The sequence below is a fragment of the Myxocyprinus asiaticus genome, chromosome 29, assembly GCF_019703515.2.
Source record: "Myxocyprinus asiaticus isolate MX2 ecotype Aquarium Trade chromosome 29, UBuf_Myxa_2, whole genome shotgun sequence".
In the NCBI taxonomy this organism is placed as follows: Eukaryota; Metazoa; Chordata; class Actinopteri; order Cypriniformes; family Catostomidae; genus Myxocyprinus; species Myxocyprinus asiaticus.
Window position 1 is genome coordinate 19,394,304 of NC_059372.1, and position 27,797 is coordinate 19,422,100.

At 39.8% G+C, this 27,797-nt stretch overlaps 1 protein-coding gene across 4 annotated transcripts in view; it reads left to right on the forward strand.

Moving 5' to 3' along the window:
- Positions 1-27,797, forward strand: part of LOC127420603 (cyclic AMP-dependent transcription factor ATF-7-like) — a 50,099-nt gene that overhangs the window by 14,292 nt on the left and 8,010 nt on the right. For 2 of the 4 annotated variants that reach the window (XR_007893827.1, XM_051663027.1), the window contains exons 1-10: positions 5,993-6,084; positions 13,625-13,721; positions 14,258-14,388; positions 14,581-14,745; positions 17,018-17,175; positions 17,457-17,550; positions 22,878-22,997; positions 23,926-24,075; positions 26,315-26,503; positions 27,667-27,772. Coding sequence is in view for 3 of the 4 variants with exons in the window: in XM_051663027.1 (XP_051518987.1) it covers positions 6,037-6,084; positions 13,625-13,721; positions 14,258-14,388; positions 14,581-14,745; positions 17,018-17,175; positions 17,457-17,550; positions 22,878-22,997; positions 23,926-24,075; positions 26,315-26,503; positions 27,667-27,772 (1,258 nt within the window). In the remaining variant the exon portion in view is untranslated. Of the gene's footprint in view, positions 1-5,992; positions 6,085-7,612; positions 7,761-13,624; positions 13,722-14,257; positions 14,389-14,580; positions 14,746-17,017; positions 17,176-17,456; positions 17,551-22,877; positions 22,998-23,925; positions 24,076-26,314; positions 26,504-27,666; positions 27,773-27,797 lie in introns of those variants that run through there. The other 2 variants (XM_051663028.1, XM_051663029.1) reach the window with 2 other exon arrangements.

Consider the following 27,797-nt stretch of genomic DNA (forward strand, 5'->3'; position numbering starts at 1 on the left):
CTCGGAGGCTGCATAAAAGTATATACCATGACTTACATAATCCATCGACTTCATAAAAGACATCCTTTGTGTGAGCAGCATGTAGATATTTTGCGGTCATCTGTAGTGTGTACTCTCAATCTGTCCGGGAACTTCAATGCAAAAGTCATCTTTCATCAATGCAAAAGTTTCTTTAAGGAAAAGTGTTATTCACAAAACAAGCTCCAGCTGCTCAGCGAAGCCAACGCAAAAAACCCAAAATGTCGCCCAGCTTCCTCAAGAGTTCAGTGAGTCAGGCCTACTCACATGAGAAACATCCAATGGTTTACTCAGTCATTGATTCTATAAAAGACATTGCCAGATTTGGACATGTAAATACTTTGCGACCGACCTTCGTTTCTATTCTCAGTTTGGCAGGAAACATTAGAGCAAACGAGATCTTTATCTGATGTAAGAGTTTCTTACATTCCTTGAACCGATCGCGTTTCTCTCTTGTCGAACTCGCAAAGTCCAGGAACAAGAAAATATTATGGTTCTTCCAAGAAAGCTTCCCTTTGCTCCTCGCCTGGCGCAACACAGGATCTTTATCGGATGATCTCAGAAATCTGGGGCCTATCTCCCTCAGCAGATCTCCGAGCCGGCACTCTGTGAGCTCGCTCGATTTCCAGCTTGTGGCCTGTTATGTCGAGCAAACTCGGGAAAAACTTGTCTAGGAATTTCACCGTATCTCTGCCCTCCTCATGCTCAGGAATTACAACATTTCAAACATTATTCCTGCGGCTTCTATTTTTCAAGATCTTCGAGCTTTTCAAGGAGATGTTCCAAATCAACTTTGGTCGCGGGCGGATTAGCTGTTAATTCCCTCTCCGAAGATTCTAAAAAATCGATTCGTTTTCAACATCAGTCACTCTTGTACCTAACTCGGAGAATTTTATTTCCATCGCCGTGATCGATCGACGTATTACAGCGAGATCCTCCAAGTCAGCAAGAATCTTCGTCAACATCACCGAAATGTGGGACAACCGACGCTGGATCTCCTCTCCCGCCGCACCATCTAAATCGAGTCCCTGGTCTTTAGGCCTGTCGGGGCTTTCATCCTGAACACGTAAGTGTCTTTTAATGTCTCCAAAGCCCGAGAATTTTGACTTCTTTGCCATGTTTTGCAACAAAGGGCAAATGTGTAACTGGGTGTATCAAATTTCACCAGATTATAATCTGCTTCACAGAAAAAATGTGGTCGGAAAAAAATCTTGAATGATCAGAGATCACTTAAACGCTTGGTGAAGTCACATCGTAAAAAATCGACAGTAGAACTCACGGCTATGTTTAATAGTGAAAGTAAGAGAATTTCCACATGCACAATTGATGAGAATCTACAGGATTGGGACTAAACAGCTTTGTGGCCACAAGAATGCCGCTTGTTAGTGAGGCTAATTGGAAAAATCAACTTCAGTTTACTAGGGAGCATAAAGATTGGACTGTGGAACAATGGAAAAAGGTCATGTGGTCTGATGAGTACAGATTCACCTTATTCCAAAGTGATGGGCTTGTCAAGGTAAGAAGGGAAGCACATGAAGCGATGCACCCGTCATGCTTAGTGCCCACTGTACAAGCCACTGGAGGCATTGTTATGATCTGGGGTTGCTTCAGTTGGTCAGGTCAAGCTCAGCAACTTTATGCAGCAATAAAATGAAGTCAGCTGACTACCTGAATGTACTGAATGACCAGGTCATCCCATCAATGGATTTCTTTCTTCCCTGACAGCACGGGCATATTCCAGGACGAAAATGCCAAGATTCATCTGGCTCAAATTGTGACAGAGAGGTTCAGGGAGCATGAGGAGTCATTTTCACACATGAATTGGCCACCACAGAGTCCTGACCTTAACCCTATTGAAAGTCTTTGTGATGTGCTGGAGAAGACTTTACGGAGTGGTTCGACTCACCCATCATCAATACAAGATCTTGGCCAAAAATGAATACAACTCTGGATGGAAATAAATGTTGTGACGTTGCATAAGGTTGTTGAAACAATGCCATGACGAATGCACGCCGTAATCAAAGCTAAAGGCGGTCCAATGAAAAATTAGAGTATGCAACTTTTTTTTTGGCCAGGCAGTGTACCTGCAGTAAAGATGTTTGGTACAATCTTCACCTTGTGCTTGCTGTGGTAGTTGTGTAACTCACCAGACATCATTCCGAGCTGGTGGGGCATGATAAATCTTTAATGTTCTCATCTCCTCCTTACTTCCATATAAATTTAATGAACATTTTACTTTTTCCCCAACCTCTTTACATGGAGCTTTGGGTTTAAAGGAGTGAAAGAGGAGATTAAGCTGAACTGCTGTAGATGACATTTTCAGTCGGCCCAGTCAAGCTTGTTAAAGGCCAGCACAACTTAATATAAGACACATGTAGGGATGCTGCGGTGTAAGCTTTTGATGGTTAGATTAGGAAAAAAAATGCAGTTAACCGGTTTTACGATAATTTGCAAATGTTTTTATTATGCAACAGCACTGAGGCAATAAAAGTCATATCATATCACAATTGAATGTGTTAGTGGGATATATGGATGCTACTCGCAGCTCTACAATAGGAAAACTGATAAATAAATGACAAATAAATAGGAGGTATGTAATAAAAGCCGCTCCAACATTGGGCACATCACTGATTACACACATTCCAGGGTGCAGAATAATTCGCTACAATGTGGAGTCCCTTTATAAGTGCATAACTGTAAGATTATTGTGGGTGCACGTCATGTAGTTCGCAGCATCTGACAGTTTTTTTCTTTTGCAACAGTTTATTAAAGCAATCACTTGTCTGTCAGACACCCCACCATAAAGAATGTGCAACAGACTCAATAAAAATACTGTCCTTTAATCTGTCCACAACACCTCACTAATAACCTGTGAGTGTGGACTATGCATAATAATGGGAACATTGCTTTACAGCAGGCTTATTTAAAGTCCGAAAATCACTCAAATTGAAATGTATTGTTGAATGTGGTGATTTTGTACACAAGCAATGCTTTAAATAATGAGGATGATTTAAGACGCAACTTCTCAGAGTTGATCATGCTGATAGTAACTACACGCAAAAGTACATTTCAAAAAGTTGCATCTCTCAATCCATCCCTTTAAAGCACCACAGCTAAAAATATTAAACTCACTGTAGGTTGTTGTTGGATGACTAGTGGAACATCCTGTCCCATTTGTAGGATGTGTACATTTATTTGACATCTGTCTGCGTGTTTTACATCCGTCATCTTCAGTAACCCTCAGTCATTCAAATGCTCCCAAACAGCCGATTTAAGGTGCTTTTTCATAGGGCTGTGTCGAAACAATCAAATATCGATATATCGTGATACTTATTCTAACAGTATTGTATCGATACTTTAGATCCATGTATCGATATTTATATTTAAATATTTGTGTATTCATGTTCAGCATTTCAGTAAAGAAGAAGCAGGTGGTCTAAATAAGTGCAAACACTGAAAGCAGTGTTCAGTGCAGTCAGAGTTTCTATGAGTGAGACTGAAACTGAGCCAGTTTGTCTCGCAAAAACGCTTGGTCTCTCTCACTCGTTTGGCTCAATGGCTGAGCAAAAATATAGATTTTCCACTTAATCGCAATCTTCATTTGAAGAATCCCGATGTCAGTCCTTAAAATCCCAAGATCGCTCTTTCTTCAATCCGCAACCCTCACCCTAAATTACTTGCATATGCAACTAAAATGCGTGTGATTAGCCACTAGCTGGTATTTTTTTTCAAGTCAGCACCAAGATCTTTCACTGCGTGCTGAGAGCAAAAGTTTTTACTCTTTCTGTGAATTGGTGTTTACAGGCTAGACCCACGCTGCACGCAATCCATTTACCATTGAATAATGTCTATTGTAATACTCTTTCTGTTCTCTACAGTCACTTATTGATCAAAAACAACAAAAGAAACATTTTATTCTAATCACACATTGCACGGATGCTGTAAAGATACCATTCGACCAAAATAAACACTTCTAAACCATGTAATCGCGACATCCCTAGACTCATGAACACATCGATAAAGGATACTGAACATATAAGTGTATCATACATGCTTCCAATAGATTCTGAACTAGAGTTAGCTGATATAACAAATATTCATGACATATTCATGATGATTTTACTGCCGATATACAGTTAAGCAACATAGCAAATATTACAGTTTTAAAGTGATTTTTTTGTTTCCTAAAGAGTAAAGACCATGTCATAAAGGAATGCTCCCAAGTTTAATACAAGTTAAACTCAATCAACGGTGTTGTTTACTACAAAAAAAATATTTTAACTTGTCACTTGTTTTTTTTAAAAAAAAAAAAGCAGAAACCACAGTGACGGTGAGACACTTACAATGGAAGTAAATGGGTCCAGTCCATTTCTAAACATCATTCTAAACCACTTCTAAACATCAAAATATACCTTTTGTAAACATGTACCACAAAATACCTTTGAAGACGTAAAGGACTACGATAATATTCTTAACCAACCATTATATAGTCGTAAACAGAGAAATACACACCAAAGACCTTATCCAAGTCAAAATACATACATAGAAAATTTCATGTAGGAAACTTCTTGTAGAAAAATTCTGTATTAGAAATCATTACAGGAAAACATTGTTTTGGAATGACACTATTAGACAAAAATCTTTATGTTAGTTATTCTAATAGTGACTCTGATTTAAACTTCATTAGCGAAAATGCCGATAGAGTTGGTAAATTTGATTGATTTCCGTGATCATTTCAAATGAATTGATTAAACTCTGACTCAACGATTTGTTTGTGTCATCACTCAAAAATGTTAATGGAAGTGTATTTTTCATGTGTTAGTAAATATATGTGTGGGTAAATATTGCTGGTTTTTACTAGATGTAGCTCGTTATTTTGGTGCATATTAATGAATGATTTAATATTGTTCCTAGAGCTTATTTAGTGAAAAACAATGAGGAATACATGCCTAGATTTTGATTGATATTTTAGACATAATTATGATATAATGAGTCTCATAAAAAGGCTGAATAATATCAAGGTAACTTTTAATTTTGCTATATCATCCAGCCCTATTCTGAACATATACCATATCATGGGTCCATTAGAGTCCAGGGAACCTGTTGTGTTGTTTGATTACAGAGTAATGTTGAGCATGTGTCTGTTTGTGTGGACAGTGCTGGCAGTTCGTCTGGAATAACTTCAGTTAATAGGAAAAGAGGGAGTGTCTTTGACAGGCCAGTGCACTTGCATGCCATTCTTCTGGATCTAATTCCAGAAATGTCCCAGAAGGGGCTAATTCCAGAAATGTCTCTCCCAAATTACAATTATTACGCTGTCCATTCATCATTTACAACACTTACTCTCATTACAATCTCCTGTTGCATTCAGTTGTATCATTATGGTGAAATCAATCAATCGTTTCTCTATTTTAAGTCAGTTCCTGGCGTCTGGCAAAACAGTACCAGCTCAACCTCTTGATGTTGATGTAGATGGCTTGAGTTCCTTTGAAAAGTAATGAGCGTCTGGGAGTGCGGTTGCTGATATTTGAGCCTGAGAAGCGGGTGGAAGAGTTCAGAGAATGACTGTGGAGGAGTTACAAAGGTGTAGAGTGGCACTAGAGTTGCTGGAGAAGAGCTTCGAGGAGATAACTGGAGGACTACAATGAAAAGTAGAGGAGGGGCCAGAATTACAGGGAAAAAGGGATTGCTTTGCTTTAAGCAAATCTTGAACGCCCTCTCATCTGTAAACTGTACGCCATTGGTCTGCCAGATGCCCCCAGTGTGAAGGAAGTATCACCAGGGAAACTTGTAGTTGCTGTGCTAAAATGCGTGTGCACACTTCTTCCCATTATTTTTAAACACCCATTGCTTCCTGTGCTGAGTGAGGATACAGCCAGAAGCATCTCTGTTTTGTTTTGTGGAAACAACTGTAGAACATTTTTTGGAGCTTTTTCTTGGGGTGCAACATCAAGGATACCACCAATAATGTTCTCGCCTTCTCCTCTTCCACAGTTACATTGCAAAGTCTTTGCAAAGATGGGGGACGACAGACCTTTTGTGTGCAGTGCTCCCGGCTGTGGGCAGGTAAGTTTGCTTTCTATTTGTCTTGGGTTTCAGGTGTGGGTGGGTGAGTGAATATGGGTGTGTGCTGTGCTGGTTCAGAGTAGAGACATATTTTTAAAACCGACTAGCCGTTGGGTTGCCCGAATAACTAGTTGACTAACTGGTCTTTAGGAAGCCCCGTATAATTAGACTGGTTTCGTGTTTACCTGACCTTGATCAGACATGTGTCTTAGGGGGCCGTTACATAAGACTTGTTCTTGCATTCAAAAACAGCTGAACAGAGCGCAGAGAAGTGACATGTTTTTAAAAGTGGAACTGCTATATATATATATATATATATATATATATAATTCACAATTTAAAATAAAAGTAAATTACATTTTCATAAAATTGCTAAAAAATGTATTAACTTTTCTTTAGCATTAAAATCTACAGTATGCATTGTATCAACTGATCAGTGACCGTGTCATCTTGTATTTGGACTTGTTTTTTCGGGTGCATTTGCTGTTTTTTATATTCTGTTTATTGTTTATTGTTTATTTTAAGTGAAAACAAGACAAAAAGACACATCTGTTTACAAATGATAAACTCTGTGCTTTTTTCCCTGGGCTTAGACGCAATATAAGTGTGGTATGAGAGTGACACAACATTTGTTGTATTCTACTCGAGAACTTTTGTCCGTATGTTTGACAGTAAGGTGTACAGTAAAACACAACACAAAGGGGGGTGCCAACAGGGGGTCGCCAACATGAACTAATGGTGTAGGTTCGACACAGAAGTATAAATCTGCCTTAATTGACCATTGCGACCCATCCCTAGTTCAGAGGCCATTCTCCTCTGGTTACTGGAGACTGTGGGCTTGCACATTGTTCACAGTGCTCTCAGCTGTACGATGGCAATATGTCTGTCTGGCTGTATGGAGTGAGGCGTACCAGCTGTAGGCCACTTGTGCACCATTATGTAAACGTGTTGTTTTTGTCACACTGCAGGCTGGGGCCACACTGATGGAGCTAATAGAGCACTTGTGAAACTATGCTAACGTCTCTCCCACTCTCTGACTCACTGACTTAGACAATGAGTAATTGCAGCACAGTTATCGTCTAAACTTGTCCTGTCCGTGCAGATGCTGAGCTTATTGATGCATATTAACATATTTATGCAGGGCTCAACAATAAGGATTTTTTCTGCTGACATAATTTGTACCAGTACGTCAGATTCTGCTTCACCTTGCGTCTGGGTCCTGATCACACTGTCGGGCTGACTGTACATTATCCCCTACTTACATAGACCTTTGCTGGAAAATGATAGGGCACATACCATCAGGCCATCCTTATTGTTGAGCCTGGTTATGTCAAACTTGCCAGTGAAGTAGGTCAAAAGAAGGCACAAATTGAAAAACAATGTGGCCTTTGGTGGATTGTGTTGCTTTGATGGCACTGAAACTGAAAGAGGAAGTGATTGAGAGACCTATCCTACTCTGTGAAACAGTGATGTCTGTTTTGTGGTTTTGATCTAAATGTTCTTTCACTCTTACATAGAAAACAGCATGCGAGACGTAGTGCGAACTGAGATACGACAATTTAACAGTTACACCTCGCCCATCCTGTACCAAATGCAACAATGATCATTTGACTATACCATTGGCAGCATAGGCTTGAGAATTGAGAGAAACAACATGAGCTTGATGAATAATTTACGTAAGTAGTTGTTTGCAGATGTTTCTTTCTCAGAAACCACAGGGATTAAGATTGTTTACCTCTTCGTGCTCTGACCTGAGCCAGACTTTGAGCAGAATAATTCCATTTTGCTCACATAAATGAAGGGGCCTAACCACCACTGTAGCACCACCAAATAAGTCAGATATCTAAGGTAATAATTATTATTATTATTATTATTGCTCATGCTTAGGGTTAGGGATTTGAACAAACTTAAAGGCCTGTTCACACCAAATTCGTGATGAATTTGTGAGACAAACTGCCAATGAAAGGTCACCGAGACCAAAGCAAATACATATTTATTTATTTTTTACCCCTGTACAGCTGTTTTACAAAAATGTATTCTGGAGCATGGATCTTTAAGCATTCAGCTGTCAATGCATGATATTAATATATTTAATGCAGTTAAGGCATTTATTTACCTAACTGTTATTTACCTACCCAGCTGTTTAATTTTGTTCTTTCCATGTATTTGATGCATTTTTAAGTAGTTAGAATATGTTTTTTGTGTGAGTGAGATGAGTAAATAGTGCTGTTGTATATGTCTCGTGTCTTTTGTCTTCATATTTATGCACTTATTTTGCTACGAGTATATTCCAAACAAACTCTCGAACCCAGCTTCTCTTTTTATAATTTCTGGAGAATATAACGCAACGTAAAGTAACATGGAATTATGTGAAACAGGTAGTAGGGTTGCGCGGTATACCAGTACTAACGAAATATCGCGATACCAAAAATGTTTTAACGGTACGATATCATCTTGTTGTTAAATTCGGTACCATATTAAAGTATGCTGCCATTAGCAAAATGTTATATAATGTGAGAGTTTTGAGATGAAATCAAAGACCATTTGAAAATAATAATATAAAGGCCTCTATTTGGCTAAGTGCGATCATTAAACAGCAGAAGGATGTCATTTAATGAAATAATATACAGTCACATGTGCTGCACGCCACAGGATGAAAAAGAGATGCCTCTCTGCCCTGTCATCTCCTTCATACAGGCACGCACACGAACACGCACACACACACACACACACACACACACACACACACACACACACACAAACGCAACACACACTACGAATGCTTGATTTTCATGCAGTGTGTCCAATTGTATCCATCTGCAGAGCCACAGATCAGTGTGTAGAGTGTATAAACGGCTGTGAACTCTATAATTAACTTGTTCTCCATTGCAGCTCAGAGAATTTAGCTTTCGAGTCGCATGAAGCTTGATATAACGAACTCTTCACAAACAGGAAGAACTTCAAAGTTCTTTCAAAATAAAAGTCCCGCTGAAATGAGAGATTGCATGAAATTGAAGCCATTACGACAGAAAAATATTACTACTGTATAAAAATGTAATATTAAAAGCAGTTGTAATAATACTCATAGTAACAATAATATAATATTAAATGGTTATATTATTAGTATTATTATCTGTAAGCAATATCACATAAACAAGTGTAGTGAATATCAGCATGTTGTGATTCAGATATGGCAGCCTTTTGCCTCAGGTAATCAGATTGTTTTCATTTAATGTAATCATTAATACTGTAAAGCTCTGTTGTGCATCTATTTTTTTTTCTTTTTTTAACCAAAAATAATATATATACACTGGTGGCCAAAAGTTTGGAATAATGTACAGATTTTGCCTATACTTTTGACTATACTTTGTGAGCAGTTGAATGCCACTTTGGTGAATTAAAGTACCAATTTCCTTCTGAAACAGCAAAATCTCTACATTATTCCAAAAGGTTGGCCGCCAGTGTGTGTGTGTGTGTTTGTATGTATAATTTATTTACTGCATATTTGCATTGAATTCAGAGTTTTTGTGCATGAGATGAGTAAAAGAGCACAGCACATGCTGGATTTTGCAGCAGCTGAGCTACTCTGTAAAAATTACAAAAAACTCTTAGTGGTCAGTCAGTTTTCATGGCAGTCCGAAGAAGAAAAAAAATAGTGCTGCTCTCCGTAACAAAAACCTTTGGATTGTTGGCAGATGATTTTTCACACCTGGTGTAAATAACTCCATGGGAATCCATTGTTCCTATTTAACAGCTCATTCGGAACAAACATTCGCACCCTAAATTCAGTTCTGGTGTGAATAGGCCTCAACTAAGTATTAAACTTTGGTGAGTAACTCATCCAGCACAATTTGTGCTACACACATGAATAATATCTCAAATCCTGCGACCTACTGAGAAGAAGTGTGCTATTACTTTTCTATGTGATAAGACTTAAAATTAAGATAATTTTCGTCTGGAACGATAAATCGAGGTTGAAAAATCCCATAGACTAACATTGAAGCAGAGACCTTAGCCATATCTAGGGTCCAGAATTTCATAAATATTTGGCGGTGGGCCCTTTTGACTTGGGCCAGTAAGCATATTACAGCATGCTGAAAAACCATTCAGAACACCTTAGCAACCACATAGCAATGCCCTGGCAACCACCCACAGTACCCAAGCAGCATGGCAGGGTGTTTTGCGCAGGCAAGCACCACGTATATTTTTATCAGGACATTTACAAATCTGTTTTTTGGACTTATAATCTTGGGTTTTGACTCCCATGGAACACACGTACTGATAAAATGCATACATTGAATGCACTTTAAGCTACTTTAGATAAAGGCATCTGCCAAATGTACAAATGTAAATGTTTTTATGCCAAATATCTTAATTCTTAAGTCAGGATCCTCCTGTAAACCAAAACTGTTAAGGCCACATGAGGGGGAACAAAAAGAGTTTGCTTGAAAAAGAGATCAGGTTGTACATATCTGTCAGGCTGTGTTAACACTGGTATGTAGCTGGATGAGGGGAGTGAGGGTTTACGGTAGTGAAGGTATTGTTCTTTTGTTGATGAGCGAACACAGTTTGCGTCATACTGAAGGCTGTAGGGGTTTAAGATTGTTTACCCTTATCCCAGTGAACCAGATTTTCACGTGACTACTATTTTGTTCAGCAATTACTGAAAAATAACACGCCAGAGGCAAATGAGATCTGAGATTATTGTTGGCATTGCTTGATTTACGCTATTTTCAGAATAAATGAATACCATTTAGTGTGCTCTCATTATAATGTCTTTTATATGATTTTAAAGACTAGTGTCCTCTGTATTTTAGCCTTTAAAAATGTAAAGAAACAACCAAAAGCAAAATGCGAAAATGTTCTCAAAGCCAAACGTAGTCAAATTGGATACAGTTTAGCCAGTGCTTGCTAGTCAAGTTCATGCTTTAGTTTTTACAACCAGGACAACAATACTTTGACCAACTATAGAGTCCAACAGTAAGTAAAATTGGTTTGTAGTTGTTTTTAGTTGACTTTTAGCAACAAAAAAAAAACAAACAAAAAAAAGCTGCTTGAAAAGACCAGCTAAAACCAGCCTGACAAGTGCCCAAAACCCATCTGAAGCCATAAAACCAGAACAGTCTGACCATCTTGATGACCAGCTTTGACCAACAAGCCACCTTAGGTGTGTTTCAGCTTGTTTTTCAGCAGGGTTACCAATTTTAGACAGGAAAGGATGAGGAGAACAGTGTGAAACACAATCGGGAAATAACGCGATCCAGACTCTAACTTACATTGCCAGCATGAACACCACAGCTCAATGTGTAGTGGCGTATATGGTAACCACTAAGCACAAATTAAATGACAATGCCCTCATAGGCCATCTGAACATGACAACACATTTTTATATCTTCTTTAAATGTTTAAACAAGATTTTAGAGAAATGCTTAAATTGACCTTTAATGTATTACGTAATACATTGCATTCATAATTACTAGAAAACTCTTTTATTGCATTTCCCAAAAGTAACATTCCTCTTTGCAAACATTAGATATTGCTCATTATTCTACAAAAGAAGTATGAAACAGTCTGCTACATGCTCGTCATCTGCCTACATTTCAGTTTGTTGGTGTAAATTAGCTTTTCCATTTTATTGAATCATGCTGTGCTGTCCTTGTCAGTGTAAATCATGGAAGGCGAGAGGAAAGAGGCTACAGGCCTTGCAGTTGTTGTATCGGTGATGCTGACACATCTAAAAATAAGCCTCTGACACTTGACTGTGTTCCCACTTTGCGCAGTCACGGCTAAACTTTAACCGTGACACAGAGCCAGTCCAGGCAAATTTGTCCTCCAACAACATGGCTTGAGTCATGAAATCCACTCAAAAGGAGGAAAAACTAAATGTACAATAGAGGCTTCCATGTCTATTCAAACCGTAATTTAAAGTCAAAAGTTCAGAATTTAAGATGTGCCTTCTAATAGGCTAATTGTTATTTTCCCCATTCAAAACCTTATAGATTAAGACCTAGCACCTCTTAAACACTCTTTCTGATCAGTAGAAATGCATGAGAAATTAAAGGTTAAAGGTGCTATATGTAAGATTGACAACAAGCGTTTGAAATGGGTACTGCAGTCCAAATTCAAAATATTGGAGAGTAGTCTGCCCCGCCCCAGACTCGAAGCTCATGCGGGTTGCCAGAATGTTGACATGCAAATTAGCCAACCCAGCGGTGTCGAAATACTATTGGTGAGTGGGCAGTGGACGGGATCACACAGACCAAAACATAAACAGAAATTCTAGCCTGGAATGGAAACTTCAAAGCAGAATATACTGGCTGTAGCATTGTTATTGGAGAAGCCAGTATTTCAACTTAGCATGATTCCTAATTCTCTAATACATATTACGGTCATTTTATGATTTAGTACAGTAAAAATATTACATACAGCACCTTTAAAGGAATATGTGTATGACTTCCTTTCTTCTACAAAAACAAACAAAGATTTTTAGAAGGATATCTCAGCTCTGTAGGTCCACACAATGCAAGTGAATAATGAGCAAAACTTTGAATCTCCAAAAAGCACATAAGGGCAGCATAAATGTAATCCACATGACTCCAGTGGTTTAATCAATGTCTTCTGAAGCGATCCAATTGGTTTTGGGTGAGAACAGACCAAAATAATACTCCTTTTTCACTATAAATCTTGACATCTTGACGTCTCCTTGGCGATCATGATTTTAAGCTCTATTACACTTCCTAGGGCCATGTAGGGCTCTGCGCATGTGTCAAGCACTAGGAAGTGTAATTGATCTGTAATGGCAAGATGTACAGTGAAAAAAGAATTCTATTTTGGTCTGTTCTCACCCAAAATCGATTAGATCGCTTAAATCGAAGACATGGAATAAACCTTTAAAGTGAGCTGTTTTGTTTGAAAGGTAAATATAAATGCATGTTGGAGAATGTAAATGTTAATTCAGTACATCTGTGTAGTTTGCTCAACCTGTAAGTAAGCTGCTGTTCCCTGCATGCATAATATCATGGCTTGAGTAGTGGGTCAAAGTGTTAAACCACAAAAACTCCACCATAGCATCAGCGCTTTTCTTATTTGCACAGTACCGTCAAATCTAGTTTTGTACAGTCATGAATGCCGGCTTAACATTCGTTTTCATGGTGTGGCAAATGAGGAAGTTCAGTACTTCTAAAGGGAGCATAAAGAAATGTAAGAATGCCTTGAAGCTATAAAAGGGCACAAAGGTCAGCTGGGAAACAGATAGCTGACTCTACTGTAAGTCTTTGTCGTGTAGCACGTACTGACACTGTATAGTCACATCCTATACCATGGAGACTTTCAATAGGGCACGGGTTCTGCGAAAGCCGATACCTCATTATGAAGTCCTCTCTGGCCTACATTATCCATTTCCAAAGACAAATCTTGTCAGTGCCACTCCCTTTTTCCTTTGGAAACGTTTCTGCCCTGAGGTCTTGAAATGCTCTTCCCCTCCTCTCTAATTCTGGTCTAATTTGTTTTGTTATCCATTTTGTAATCTGCCCCTCTGTAGAGGTTTACTAATGAGGACCACCTGGCTGTCCACAAGCATAAACATGAAATGACGCTCAGATTTGGACCCCCCAGGACCGACTCTGTCATCATTGCAGGTACATGCACCCAAACAGTATGACACAGTGAGAACAGTGCCTCAATTTTAAAATGTGTCTCATATGATGTGTTTAGATGAGATCATTATAAACTGGCTTTGGTGGATGAAAAATGCTTATTTTTGTATTTCTCTGCTTTTGTGGGTATTGGCAGCCTGGAATGCTTGTTTCAAAGGCACTGATGAAACATATATATAGTAATAAGATTTAACAATGCAATTTGATATCATTACTTTGTAGCTGCGTAGTGCCCTTAAAGGAATAGTTCACCCAACAAATTTAATTCTCTCATCATTTACTCACTCTCATGCCATCCCAGATGTGTATGACTTTTTGTCATTCACGGAAATTCACGGCAATGCTGTAACATTAAACCCTTGGGAAAACACAACATAATGACATACTAAACAGCCTTATTGTGTTAAATCGAAAACAGATCATGGCTGTTTAGCTGATCAGCAAAATTTGAATCGTCCTTGAGGCCCTCTTACATGAGGAAACAATGAGATCTCTCTGTTTCTCGCTCTGTACCCCAGACCAGACGCCGACTCCCACTCGTTTCCTGAAAAACTGTGAAGAAGTGGGCCTGTTCAATGAGCTGGCCAGCTCGTTTGAGCCAGAGTTCCCTAAGGCCCAGGAAGACGAGGGCAAGAGGGCCAAGAACCCGGTGAGCTGCGGGACTGGGTGGAGCGATTCTGTTCAACAGGCAGATGTGGTCAAAACATGAGGAGCTCTGGCTGCCTGCTGTCAAAACTCAAATTTATGACTGTAGAGTTCCATATCTGTTCTCATGGCTCATTCCTTCCTCTCTTAATGTTGCTTTTTCTCTCTCTATCTGTCTTTATTTCTTTCCATGTAGTTGCCTGCTCCTAATTCAGGAGCACTAGACATGAGTTTACAGACACCCTCAGATTTTAAGGTGAAGGAAGAGGACCCTGTCGATGTGGATTCGTCTCCGCCTGACAGTCCAGACTCCATCTCAAGCATGTCAGATAGCAACAGAGAATCCGCAGGCAGAGAAAAGGTAGGAAGAACTTGTGCAAACAAATGTGACCAATGCATGTAAATAATAAATAAAATTGTTAGTAGTAGGGAAGCACAGATAATGAGAAGCTGATTAATATTTTTATGTTATGGCTACTGTTAAATGGCTGAAAATATATAACTGTACTATTTATTTAAAAAAATATTAAAACACGCTAAAAACTGGGGGGCCTGTGTAGCTCAGCGAGTATTGACGCTAACTACCAGCCCTGGAGTCGCGACCAAATTGACCCGGTTGCTAGGGAGGGTAGAGTCACATGGAGTGGTTCTCGCTCTCAATGGGGCGTGTGGTGAGTTGTACGTGAATCGCGGAGAGTAGCATGAGCCTCTACATGCGGAGTCTCCGCGGTGTCATGCACAACGAGCCACGTGATAAGATGCGCAGATTGACTGTCTCAGAAGCGGAGGCAACTGAGACTTGTCCTCCACCACCCGGATTGAGGTGAGTAACTGTGCCACCATGAGGACCTACTAAGTAGTGGGAATTGGGCATTCCAAAATCCAAAAAAACACGCTAAAAACTGAAAGCTGAAGGCTAAGGTTAAAAATCCAACATCAGCTGATAAATATTTAAAATCAGCCAATACGTTAAATAAAAAAAACAAAACGGTATATGATCGCAATATATTGTGCATCCTCTTTAGTAACAGCACAGATTTGGCATTCAAATGCTCATTTAAAGTAAGAGTTCACCCAAAAATGAAAATTCTGTCATCATTTACCCACCCTCATGTCATTCCAATCCCGCAGGACTTACTTTCCTTTGCAGAATTCAAAAGAATTTGAATGAATATTCTTGTCCCTCTTCTCAATACAATGGCAGTTTAAAGCTTTAAAAAGGACCCAAAAGTAACATAAAAGTAGTAAATTTTTGGGTCTTTTTCTAAGCTTTGAAGTGAGTCACTATCAACTGCCATTGTATTAAGAAGACGACAGGGGATATTCATTACAAATTATCCTTTTGTGTTCCACATAAGAAAGATAGTAGCACGAATTTGGAAAGACATAAAAATATGTAAATATATTTATTAGAGCTGTCAGAATTAACGCGTTAACGTATGCGATTCATTTAAAACATTTAACCTGTTCATTTTTCTTAATTGCGATTTACGCATTTATCGTTAATACTGCATAAGTACGGGTGTGAAGGGCGGAACTGTTGTAATGTGTCCACCCGGAGTCATTACACTGACGCACACGCCACAGCACCAGAGCCCTTCTACCAAGTAGAGCCTTCAAGCTTAGCATACGTGGCGGTCCCATAGACATTCTATGGGCGGAATTGTCTTAACTGTAACACGCTAAAGTTGACCGATATGCTCTCTCCTATGATAGAGCTGTGGAGGTTGTTATATCATTAAATAAAATAATCTCTGATAGTGCTTCCCTGTCAGTGACAAAATGATTGAGAAAGGAGCTCTTTGCGCTAGATGGGACTTGTCAAAGCGGCGCGAGATGCAGATGTTGACGCTCTGGCACGAATCATGAATGCAGCTTTACATTTGCTGTAGGAAAGCGGATAGCCACAGTCTACTGGCAGATTAATATTGTGGAGGATTTGAGTTTAAGAAATGTAATGCCCATTGTAATGAATATGCAACCTATGTGGGGACTAGTTCTTTCAATTAGTCAAATTCCCACTTAGACTTTGGGAAACATTTAATTTTACTTAAATTGGTGCTATTTTAGTGCATTTCTATTTATATTGTGCAAGGCTTTGTTTGGAAAATGTTAATAAAACATAATATTGTTACATTTTGTTTTGTTTTCTTCCTAAGATGGAAATAAATAATTTTTGACAAGAAAAGAAGTATATATAGTGTCACATTTCAGCACTTTCAAAATCAGCAGTTAATCGCAATTAACTACAAAAAAAAAAAAATGCGATTAATCATGATTATATAATCGACTGACAGCACTAATATTTATATATTTATTTTTTATATTTATTTATTTATATGATTATACCGTATATTTAATATAAATATGTACAAAAAAAAATATGACAAATAAAAACTATGACCATTTAAATGTTTGGGTGAATTATCTACCTAACTGTAGAGGGAGATCTTAATTATACATTGCTCTGAACTGTGTATTTGGCAAATGGTGAACTAGTGTTGCATTACTAAACAAACAAATGTGCTTGAATGACGTCTCATTTGGATTTTACTGTAGTAGCAAATGGTGTTGCATTTGAATTAAAAGCTTCAAGATGATTGTGCTTATCTTGCTGATTATCTTCCTTGCAGGATTCTCCCCCAAAACCGGCTATCAGTTCGGCTCCTACCCCAGCCATAGTGCGTCCTGGTTCCCTCCCCCTGCACCTGGGTTATGATGGTCTACATCCCACCATGCCCTCCCCTACCTCCGTCATCACACATACCCCACCATCTAACCGCACACTGGTGTAAGAGAAGAGCCATAGTGCTTTATTTTGCTTAGGGCATTCAGATATGGCATCTTAATTCTTTGTAACTCATGTCTATATGACTCACCATGTTGCTTTACATTGGTGTGGTGGTCATTCTTAGGAAACTATGGGCAGCTGTCTCATTCATGCTGCCATGCTTTAAGTTCCAAGAATTCCTGGTCAGATGATGGACAGGAAGAGAATAGAGCTATATTTTTGCATTGCTTGTTGGTGTAGTTACTTTTGCATCTCTGGAAATGTCTCTACTTCTCTTTCAGGTCTCCCACTGGGCCGTACCCAATGATGATGCTTCCAAATGGTCATACAGTTCCTGTGCTTCCAGGTCCTGTTCAGATGCCCTCAGTAATATCTGTAAGTTTTAATGACGCCATTTATACACTTTTATAGTAGGGATATTTTATTCTTGCAAGCCCATTTATAATGTGATTCACTATATATTTGTAAATAATTTTTTATATTTGAAATAATTATATTATTTTAAATAAAATATATAAACAAATATATACATATAGATTAGTGCTGTTAGTCAGTTACAATTTTTAATCACGATTAATCACATAATCTTTTGTAGTTAATACAATTTTGAAATTGCTGAAATTTTACTCTAAATATACTTCTTTTCCTGTTAAAATGCATTTATTTCCTTCTAAGGAAAGAAAACAAAACAATATATATCTATGTAATGCTTTACATTTTTCCAAACAAAGCCTTCCACAGTATAAAGACAGAAATGAACTAAAATAGCACCAATTCAAATAACATAAACATTCCTCAAAGTCTAATTGTGAGTTTTGTCTGCCGCTAGACCGTGGCTATCCGCTTTGCTACACAATCGTGAAACCACGTTCATGATTAGCGTCAGGGCGGCAACACCAGAGTCCAGTGCCGCTTTGAACTCCACATGAAAAAAGCTTGCAGACAAAAACGTCTCTGTGGAGGCGGGGACGTGGCAGAGCACCGTGCTGTGGAGAGTGAAGCAGGGGAGATGAGTGGTGAATGATTTCCACCTGTGCTTAACACCTGTTTTGTGTTTCAGTGAGGAGTGATTGGGGCTTTTAAGGAGAGGAGGCAGTGAAGAGAGAGAGCCCAGCTGAGATGCTGTTTGTGGGTGTTGGCTGCTGCCGTTTTGGATATTTGAGTTTTTATGTGAAGCTATATCGTTGCACGTTTAAGCGAACGTATTGTGTTGTCATTCAATAAAAGTGACATCCCTTAGTTGGAATTGCCGTTTACCGCTTCCTCATTCCTTGGACCTCATTACACTGGTGCGAAACCCGGGATTGAGGGAGGTACATTGTCATGGAGTCCTTGCCGTTGGCGGACATCATCAAGACCCTCGCTGGCATCCACCAGACTCAACACCATGCCCTCCTAGAACTTCGAGCGAAACAGGAGCAACGTTTCGAGGCGCTCCTACAAACCCAGGCATAGGACCAGAGCTTGCTGCCACGTGGCACACCAGCAGTGACACCGGCCGCAGGACCCCCGCCTCAGATCACCCTGACCAAGATGGGTCCCCAGGATGACCCTGAGGCTTTCATTGAGCTGTTTGAGCGGGCCGCTGCAGAGTCGGCTGGCCCCAGACGCTTTTGTTGGGGGAGACTCAACAACTGCCGGTGGCTAACCTGCTGGAGTACCCAGATCTGAAGTGGGCCATTCTACAGCGCATTTAGGCGCTGACCTACGGGGAATTCGGCCGCCCATTTGCTTTCGGACAACAGCTCTAGGATGCCAGCCGGAGGTGGTTGCTAGCGGATGACCGTGATGCCAGGGGAATTGTCAGCTTGGTGGTGCTGGAACAGTTTGTCGACCACCTGCTCAAAAGGACCGTGGAGTGGGTCCGGTGCCACCACCCAACGTCGCTGGAGGATGCAGTCCCCCTGGCTGAGGACCACTTGACGGTTTATCAGGGAAACGGCCAAGCTTTTTCTCTCTCTCTCTTCTCCTGCTGTCACTGATTTTGGGTATGAATTGGCCTGCATTTCAGTCGTTATTGGGGAGGTTATGTGCGAATGGGTCCTGCACCAGAGTGTCTTGGTGTGTGGTTTGCTATTTGCTGGCTGGGGAGGCGGAGCTGGGGCCGTCTGTGTCAGTTCTGCATCAGGATGATGCAAGGGAGGGGGAAGTCCATACCAGTCCATACCAAGGAGTGTGTGGCAGACCGGACGGTTCCTGGCCTGAGCCGGGGGGTGGTATGGCCGAGCACCGTGCTGTGGAGAGTGAAGCAGGATTTCCACCTGTGCTTAACACCTGTCTTGTGTTTCAGTGAGGAGTGATTGGGGCTTTTAAGGAGAGGTGACAGTGGCAGTGGAGAGAGAGAGCCCAGCTGAGAAGCTGTTTGTGTGTGTTGGCCGCTGCCATTTTGGATATCTGAGTTTTTATGTGAAGCTATATCATTGGGCATTTAAGTGAACGTATTATGTTGTCATTTAATAAAAGTGACATTTCTGATTTGGAATCGCCGTCTCCCACTTCCTCATTTCTTGAACCTCATTACAGTCTCAGCCTGTGTTTTGATGATAGTTAAGACTTGCCGTGCTTCTGTGGTAATTAAAATGTGCCTTACATAGGCTGAAAAATACTTGATTTCTATCACAAGTCCCATCTGGGTTTTTGTACATAAAATTCCCATTGAGATTTTGTGGGATCAGCTAGACTATAAAGTGCATGAGAAGTGCCCGACAAGATAGCCACATCTATGGCAAGTGCTACAGGAAGCGTGGGGTGAAATGTCACCTGAGTATCTAGACAAACTGACAGTTAGAATGCCAAAGATCTGCAAAGCTGTCATTGCTGCACGTGGAGGATTTTTATGAGAATTCTTTGAAGTAGTTTAAGAAGTTCTGAACATTTTTTCAAATTGTAATAGAAATTTTTCATGTTATTAATGTCCTGACTATACATTGTGATCAGTTAAATGTCACTTTGGTGAATAAAAGTACCGATTTCTTTCGATTAGAGTAAAATCTGTACATTATTCCAAACTTTTGGCCGCCAGTGTGTGTGTATATATATGTATGTATGTACGTACGTGTATATATATATATATATATATATTAATATATATATATATTTATATATATATTTACATATAAAATATTATATTATAATAATATAAATATTAATCGCATCATTTTTTTGTAGTTAATCTCAATTAATCGCATTATCTTTATAAAAATGAGTGGACAAAATATGCTTCATCCAGATGTATTTTTCAGTCATCCACACTAAAACCTACCCCACCCTCAAAGTTGAACAACAGAAAATGAACACAACTCAATTCAAATTATGTACAAAATATGTTGTAAGTGTATAATAACTTTCCAGGAGCACAGTGGAATTAAATAAATAAACACCGGTAATCAATACCGCCGCTCCCTATTCGCATATTATGTTGTCTGCATAGGGCACCAGTTCCCTAGGGGTGCACAAGAAAGTCCACCGGCTGCCCTTATTCGCACGTTATATGTTATTCAAGGACCCGATAGCAGTCACGGAACACAGACGATTGCCTCGCGCTCCCACTTTCTCTTTGCGCTCGCACCAAGCCTTACTCGCACCACCTTACTTTCGTAACGCGCCTCACAGTGCAAGGCAGGTGTTCAAATGGTAGCTGTCTTGCTGCTGCAGTCATGTTACAAAGTTCCTGTGCTTCGTGGGCATGTTCTACTGCTGTGCTACATTGATAAAATGCTTGGCGCAGGTCCCCTTATAATGTGTCCCACCGTCTGTTTTCCTGATGGCAATGTATGTGACATTAGCGCCGTTTGCGTGAACTGACTCGCTTCTCATGAACTACGGTTTATTCAAAGGGTCATATTACGCGTAAACGGCATAAAAAATTTTGCGTTAATATGTTATTAACGCATTAACTTGGACAGCACTATATATATATATATATATATATATATATATATATATATATATATATATATATATATATATACACTATATTGCCAAAAGTATTCGCTCATCTGCCTTTAGATGCATATGAACTTAAGTGACATCCCATTCTTAATCCATAGGGTTTAATATGACGTCGGCCCACCCTTTGCAGCTATAACAGCTTCAACTCTTCTGGGAAGGCTTTCCACAAGGTTTAGGAGTGTGTTTATGGGAATTTTTGACCATTCTTCCAGAAGCGCATTTGTGAGGTCAGACACTGATTTTGGACGAGAAGGCCTGGCTCGCAGTCTTCGCTCTAATTCATCCCAAAGGTGCTCTATCGGGTTGAGGTCAGGACTCTGTGCAATTCCAGTCAAGTTCTTCCACACCAAACTCGCTCATCCATGTCTTTATGGACCTTGCTTTGTGCACTGGTGCGCAGTCATGTTGGAACAGGAAGGGGCCATCCCCAAACTGTTCCCACAAAGTTGGGAGCATGGAATTGTCCAAAATCTCTTGGTATGCTGAAGCATTCAGAGTTCCTTTCACTGGAACTAAGGGGCCAAGCCCAGCTCCTGAAAAACAACCCCACACCATAATCCCCCCTCCACCAAACTTCACAGTTGGCACAATGCAGTCAGACAAGTACCGTTCTCCTGGCAACCGCCAAACCCAGACTCGTCCATCAGATTGCCAGATGGAGAAGCGTGATTCGTCACTCCAGAGAACGCGTCTCCACTGCTCTGGAGTCCAGTGGCGGCGTGCTTTACACCATTGCATCCGACGCTTTGCATTGCACTTGGTGATGTATGGCTTGGATGCAGCTGCTCGGCCATGGAAACCCATTCCATGAAGCTCTCTACGCACTGTTCTTGAGCTAATCTGAAGGCCACATGAACTTTGGAGGTCTGTAGCGATTGACTCTGCAGAAAGTTGGCGACCTCTGCGCACTATGCGCCTCAGCATCCGCTGATCCCGCTCTGTCATTTTACGTGGCCTACCACTTCGTGGCTGAGTTGCTGTCATTCCCAATCGCTTCCACTTTGTTATAATACCACTGACAGTTGACTGTGGAATATTTAGTAGCAAGGACATTTCACGACTGGACTTGTTGCACAGGTGGCATCCTATCACAGTACCACGCTGGAATTCACTGAGCTCCTGAGAGCGGCCCATTCTTTCACAAATGTTTGTAGAAGCAGTCTGCATGCCTAGGTGCTTCATTTTATACACCTGTGGCCATGGAAGTGATTGGAACACCTGAATTAATTTATTTGGATGGGTGAGCGAATACTTTTGGCAATATAGTGTATGTATATATGTATATGTATTATAATTAAATATCTATATATTAACTATATAAATTTATATAGAATATTATACTTTTTATGATTATATATAATCATAAAAAGTATACTATTATATATAAATTGATATACTGTATATATATATATATATATATATATATATATATATATATATATATATATATATATATATATATATATATATAAATTCAGCCTCTCTTTGGCTGTTTTTGCTGCTGTGCCTTTAGGACCTCTGATTGGCTAATCTCTACATTCTGGTGTAGTTTGCGCAGTTGTTTATCTGGGCGAATTGTTGAATATTGAATAGGCATCGATATGTAAATGTGGGCAGTCATTTATTAATATACTCGTGGTTGTGAAATCATAACCACGTGATTTCTAAACTACCTGTTTTTGCAGCTTACTTTGGTGGAATGGGGAGAGAGCTTTGCACTGTAAATGTTAGAGTTTTGCTCTGTGTTGTAGTTGGCAAGACCCCTGTGTATGGTGCCCAACATTCCAGGAATACCCGGCCCTCCACTAGGAGGCAGTAGCAGTGGATCGTCCTCACCCTCTGGTTATAACCCCCACCATGAGGCCAAGATGGTGAGGGGGCATCTTTTCTTCTCTGTATACAAGTCTTTGGATCTTTCGTAAAATGCTCAAACAAAACAAGCACACTTGGCTTTCATTTATTGTTCCCATGTTAAAAGTCTTCATCTAGCACATCACATGGGTGATACATTTCACAACAAACAAACACTGGCTTGTGCTAGAACAGAGCAACCTTGTTGTTAACTATCTACTGTGGCCTCAAAATATTTTGGACACTGGACTTTCAAGCCACATTAAAATTTATGAATTTCAATGCATTAGATATACAACCAATAAAACAAACCAAGTGCCATCTGCAAACAAATGGTGCCAAATATTTTTTAACTTCACTTTTCTTTTCTTTCTTTTTTCACTTTTAACCAATTGTTTGTAACAACAATTTAGTGGATGTTTGAAGTCAGTTCCCCTCAGGTGCAAGTTTACACAGGTGTCCTTGCAGAGTAACCACAGGTGCAGTTCATCACATTAACTATGGTCAGTTTGACAACTAGAAAGTGCACAAATATTTTGTATGAATTTTTATCAATATGTCTGTTGTTTTATTATTTTCATTGATTGATAAATGTCCATGTGCTCTCTTTCTATAAAATAAGTGTGATTTGTTTGAAATTTTTGTAGATAATGCAGTGACATTCATATATTTTAAGTGTGGCTGAGTGTCCAGATATTTTTGGTGCCACTGTATATTTAAAAATCTGTCAAGTCAACTTGTAACAAGAAAATTTCACACATTGGTTTCATTTCCATTCAATCACATTATTCTGTTTTTAATTTCTTGATGCGTTAAAGCTCAGTTGTCCATCTTGTCTTTCCACAAAAACAAAAATTAATTGGGTTTGAGAATTATGGCTTTAATAACTGAGTTATAATTAGGTAGAATGCTATCTTGTAACAACCATGTGTTTGATTTTATTTGCAGAGGCTGAAGGCAGCATTATCTCATCAGATGCCCGCAGCTCAGGGTTGTCTTGGTGTGGCGATGGGTTCTAGTGCGATGGTGCCTCAGAGGGCGGAGCAAAGCCAGCTGCTGGTCCAGCATCCAGATGCCCCATCCCCAGCCCAGCCACAGGTACATTACACACACACAGATTCATGCAGATTTTCACACTCATTGGGTGTTTACACAGGATTCTTTCTTGCATACAAAAACATCAAGATGGAGTTCAATGGACTGGAACTGAATGCAGGGGCCTCAAGACTTCTTAAAGAGTTTTTCAAATTCAGTCTCTTCCATCAATTAATGTCTTGAAATTGCATATATTATGTTGCATATATTTTTGGTAATGTGGTTATTGTTTACTTGCATCATTTGTACTATTTACAAGTATTTACATTGATATGTAGAACACTAAGCTTTCGCTAAATTGGTACTGTCTCTTTAAGACTAGTGGGATCAGCCATTGAGCACATATTACGAGAGAGGACGTGCATGATTTCTTTTGCACATCCATGTGTGATTATAGTTAATTGTTTCTTTTTTGTTGTTTTTAATCAACAACTGATTGTAAAGAACAGAAAGGGTATTAAGAGACATTATTACAATGACATATGGATCCATGGGTCCCATCTTTGGACACACAGAACGAGTTAAACCAAACTTTTACTCTCAACATGCAGTGAAAGTATACCAATGAGCCAAAACATTATGACCACTCAAAAGTGAAGCGAATAACATTGATCATCTGCTAACAAGGCCACATGTCAAGGTCTGAGTGGATTAGATGGTAAGCGAACAATCAGTTCTCGTAGTCAATGTGTTGAATGCAGGAGAAATGGGCAGGAGTAAAAACCAGAGCGACTTTGACAAGAGCCAAATTGTTATGGCCAGATGACTAGGTCAGAGGATCTCTGAAATGGCAAGGCTTGTGGGGTGCTTCCGGTCAGCAGTGGTGAGTACATACCGACAGTGGTCCAGGGGTTACAAACCACAAACTGTCAACAGGGTGTTGGGCGCCCAAGGCTCATCGATGCACGAGGGTAACGAAGACTATCCTGTCTGGTCCGAACCGACAGAATGTCTACTGTGGCACAAGTCAGAAAATGTTAATGATGGTTACGGGAGGAAAGTGTCACAACACACAGTGCATCTCACCCTTCTGTGTATGGGGCTGCATAGTCGCAGACTGGCTAAAGTGCCCATGATGACCCCTGTCCACCGTCAAAAGCGCCTAAATTGGGCACGCGAGTGTCAGAAGTGGACCTTTGAGCAGTGGAAGAAGGTTGCCTGGTCCGATGAGTTCCATTTTCTTTTATATCACGTGGATGGACATGTGCGCCATTTACCTGGTGAAGTGATGGCACCAGGATGCACTGTGGGAAGATGACAAGCCAGTGGAGGGAGTGTGATGCTCTGTGCAATGTTCTGCTGGGAAACCCTGGGTCCGGCCATTCATGTGGACGTCAATTTGACACATGCCACCTACCTAAACATTGTTGCTGACCAGGTACACCCCTTCATGGCAGTGGTATTCCCTGATGGCAGTGGCCTTTTTCAGCAGGATAATGCCCCTGCCACACTGCACACATTGTTCGGGAATGGTTTGAGGAACATGATGAAGAGTTTAAGGTGTTGCCTTGGCCTCCAAATTCCCCAGATCTCAATCCGATGTGCTGGACTAACAAGTTTGATCCATGGTGGCTCCACCTCGTAACTTACAGGACATGAAGGATTTGCTACTAAAGTCTAGGTGCCAGATACCACAGGACACCTTCAGGGGTCTTGTAGAGTCCATGCCTTGACGGGTCGGCGCTGTTTTGGTGGCATGCGGAGGACCAACAGCATATTAGGCAGGTGGTCATAATGTTGTGGACCACGGTAAGCCATAAAAAATGTTTGGTCCGTTTCCCGGAAGAGGAAGACTTTCAATTTTAAATGCGCATATCTGCATTGATTTTTGATTTGGTCAACTTTTAGGAGTAAACTAGCATGAAAATGGTTTCAACTGTGTGAACAGCCCCCTCACACTGTTTTTACATGCATGCATAAATCAATATCATCCTTTTAACCTCAGTACCTGATGGTGGTGGAAGTTCTTTCCTGAGATGCAAAGTTTGCTGTGTACTGCAGACATTGATAAATAAGTGTCCCCCTCATGACCCTTTCCTCACTGGATCCTCTGAACACCTAATAAATTACAGTAGGTCATCTCAGTTTTATGGTGTTTAGCCACAAAGGACAATTTCTCCTTCCTGTCATATCATGAACAGATGCCTAAACAGATGCTTGCATGTTTGACAAACAGCATCTTTCACCTTGCTGTTGCATAAATCAGTAAACGTTTGTGTTTACTCTACCCCGCTGTGTTCAGGTGTCCCCCGCTCAGCCCACTGGGGGTCGCAGGCGGAGGACGACAGATGATGACCCTGATGAGAGAAGGCAGCGCTTCCTTGAGCGGAACCGGGCAGCTGCTTCCCGCTGCAGACAGAAGCGCAAGCTGTGGGTCAACTCTCTGGAAAAGAAGGCAGAGGAGCTCACCTCCATGAATGTCTCACTGTCGGTTAGTATGCATTGAAAAATTTTGACATGTAATCTAAAGATCAACAGCTCTGAAATATTACCTATAGCAACTTGTTCTAACTATGTTAGAAGTGGTTAAATTTACATATACATGAATGCATTTGGTAGATGCTTTTATGCAAACGACTTACACTGCATTCAAGTTATACATTTTATCAGCACATGTGCTCCCTGGAAATCAGTCCCATGACTTTGGTAGTGCTAGTGCCATGCTCTGCCAGTTGAGCTACATGAGCTGTTTGGGGAAAAGTTTATTCTTATGTTCTCCAAGATAACATACTACATTCTAGTACTATTTTTACATATAGAACATTATATCCCACAACACAATGTGGCCAAATTGACCTTCAGTTTCTAGAAGCAATATCAACCATGATTTTTAAAAATGCAAAATAACAGTATTTATTTGTTAGAGATAATTGTGTGCCACTCGCTGAATTAAACATGCATTGAAAGGTTATGTGACAATAATGTAGCATACTACTGGTTAAAATGTTTATTGTTACATCAAACCTACTGCATAATGTTTTACATACTATTATTCTTGTTCAAATTGTTTTACTTTTTTTTTTTTCTTTAATAGTATGAAGTGAACAGCATATGTATACTGCACAGTATGGATCAATGGTAGTATTCCACTAAGAACATATGAAAGTATGGATCAATGGTAGTATTCCACTAAGAACATATGAAAGTATGGATCAATGGTAGTATTCCACTAAGAACATATGAAAGTATGGATCAATGGTAGTATTCCACTAAGAACATATGAAAGTATGGATCAATGGTAGTATTCCACTAAGAACATAGCATGACTTACTAGATACAAATGTGTCTATTTATTTTTTATGTATCCCCCTGTATGTTATGTTCTGTAATGTTTTCTTTGAGGCAATGAAATAAAAAATAAAATAAAGAGTTCTTTGGCTATGCAAAAAGAAAATAGAATGTATTTTAATGCAATTAAATGGTTTATCTTAAAAAAAGAAAAAAAAAAGAGAAAGAAACAAATGTGTTTGCAAGTACTTAACAGTTGTGTTGATACTGCAACTGTAGCTTTTGTCCAAGCCTGATGTTCACACTCTCATCAGCCTCTCGTCACATTTTAATTTTTGTTTTCCTTTATTTTTATATGTGCACAAGAATGAGGTGTCTCATTTACGAAACGAAGTTGCTCATCTAAAGCAGCTGCTGTTAGCCCATAAAGACTGTCCAGTCACCACGCTGCAGAAGAAAGCCGCCTATATGGGTGAGTGGAGCTCGGAATGAAACCA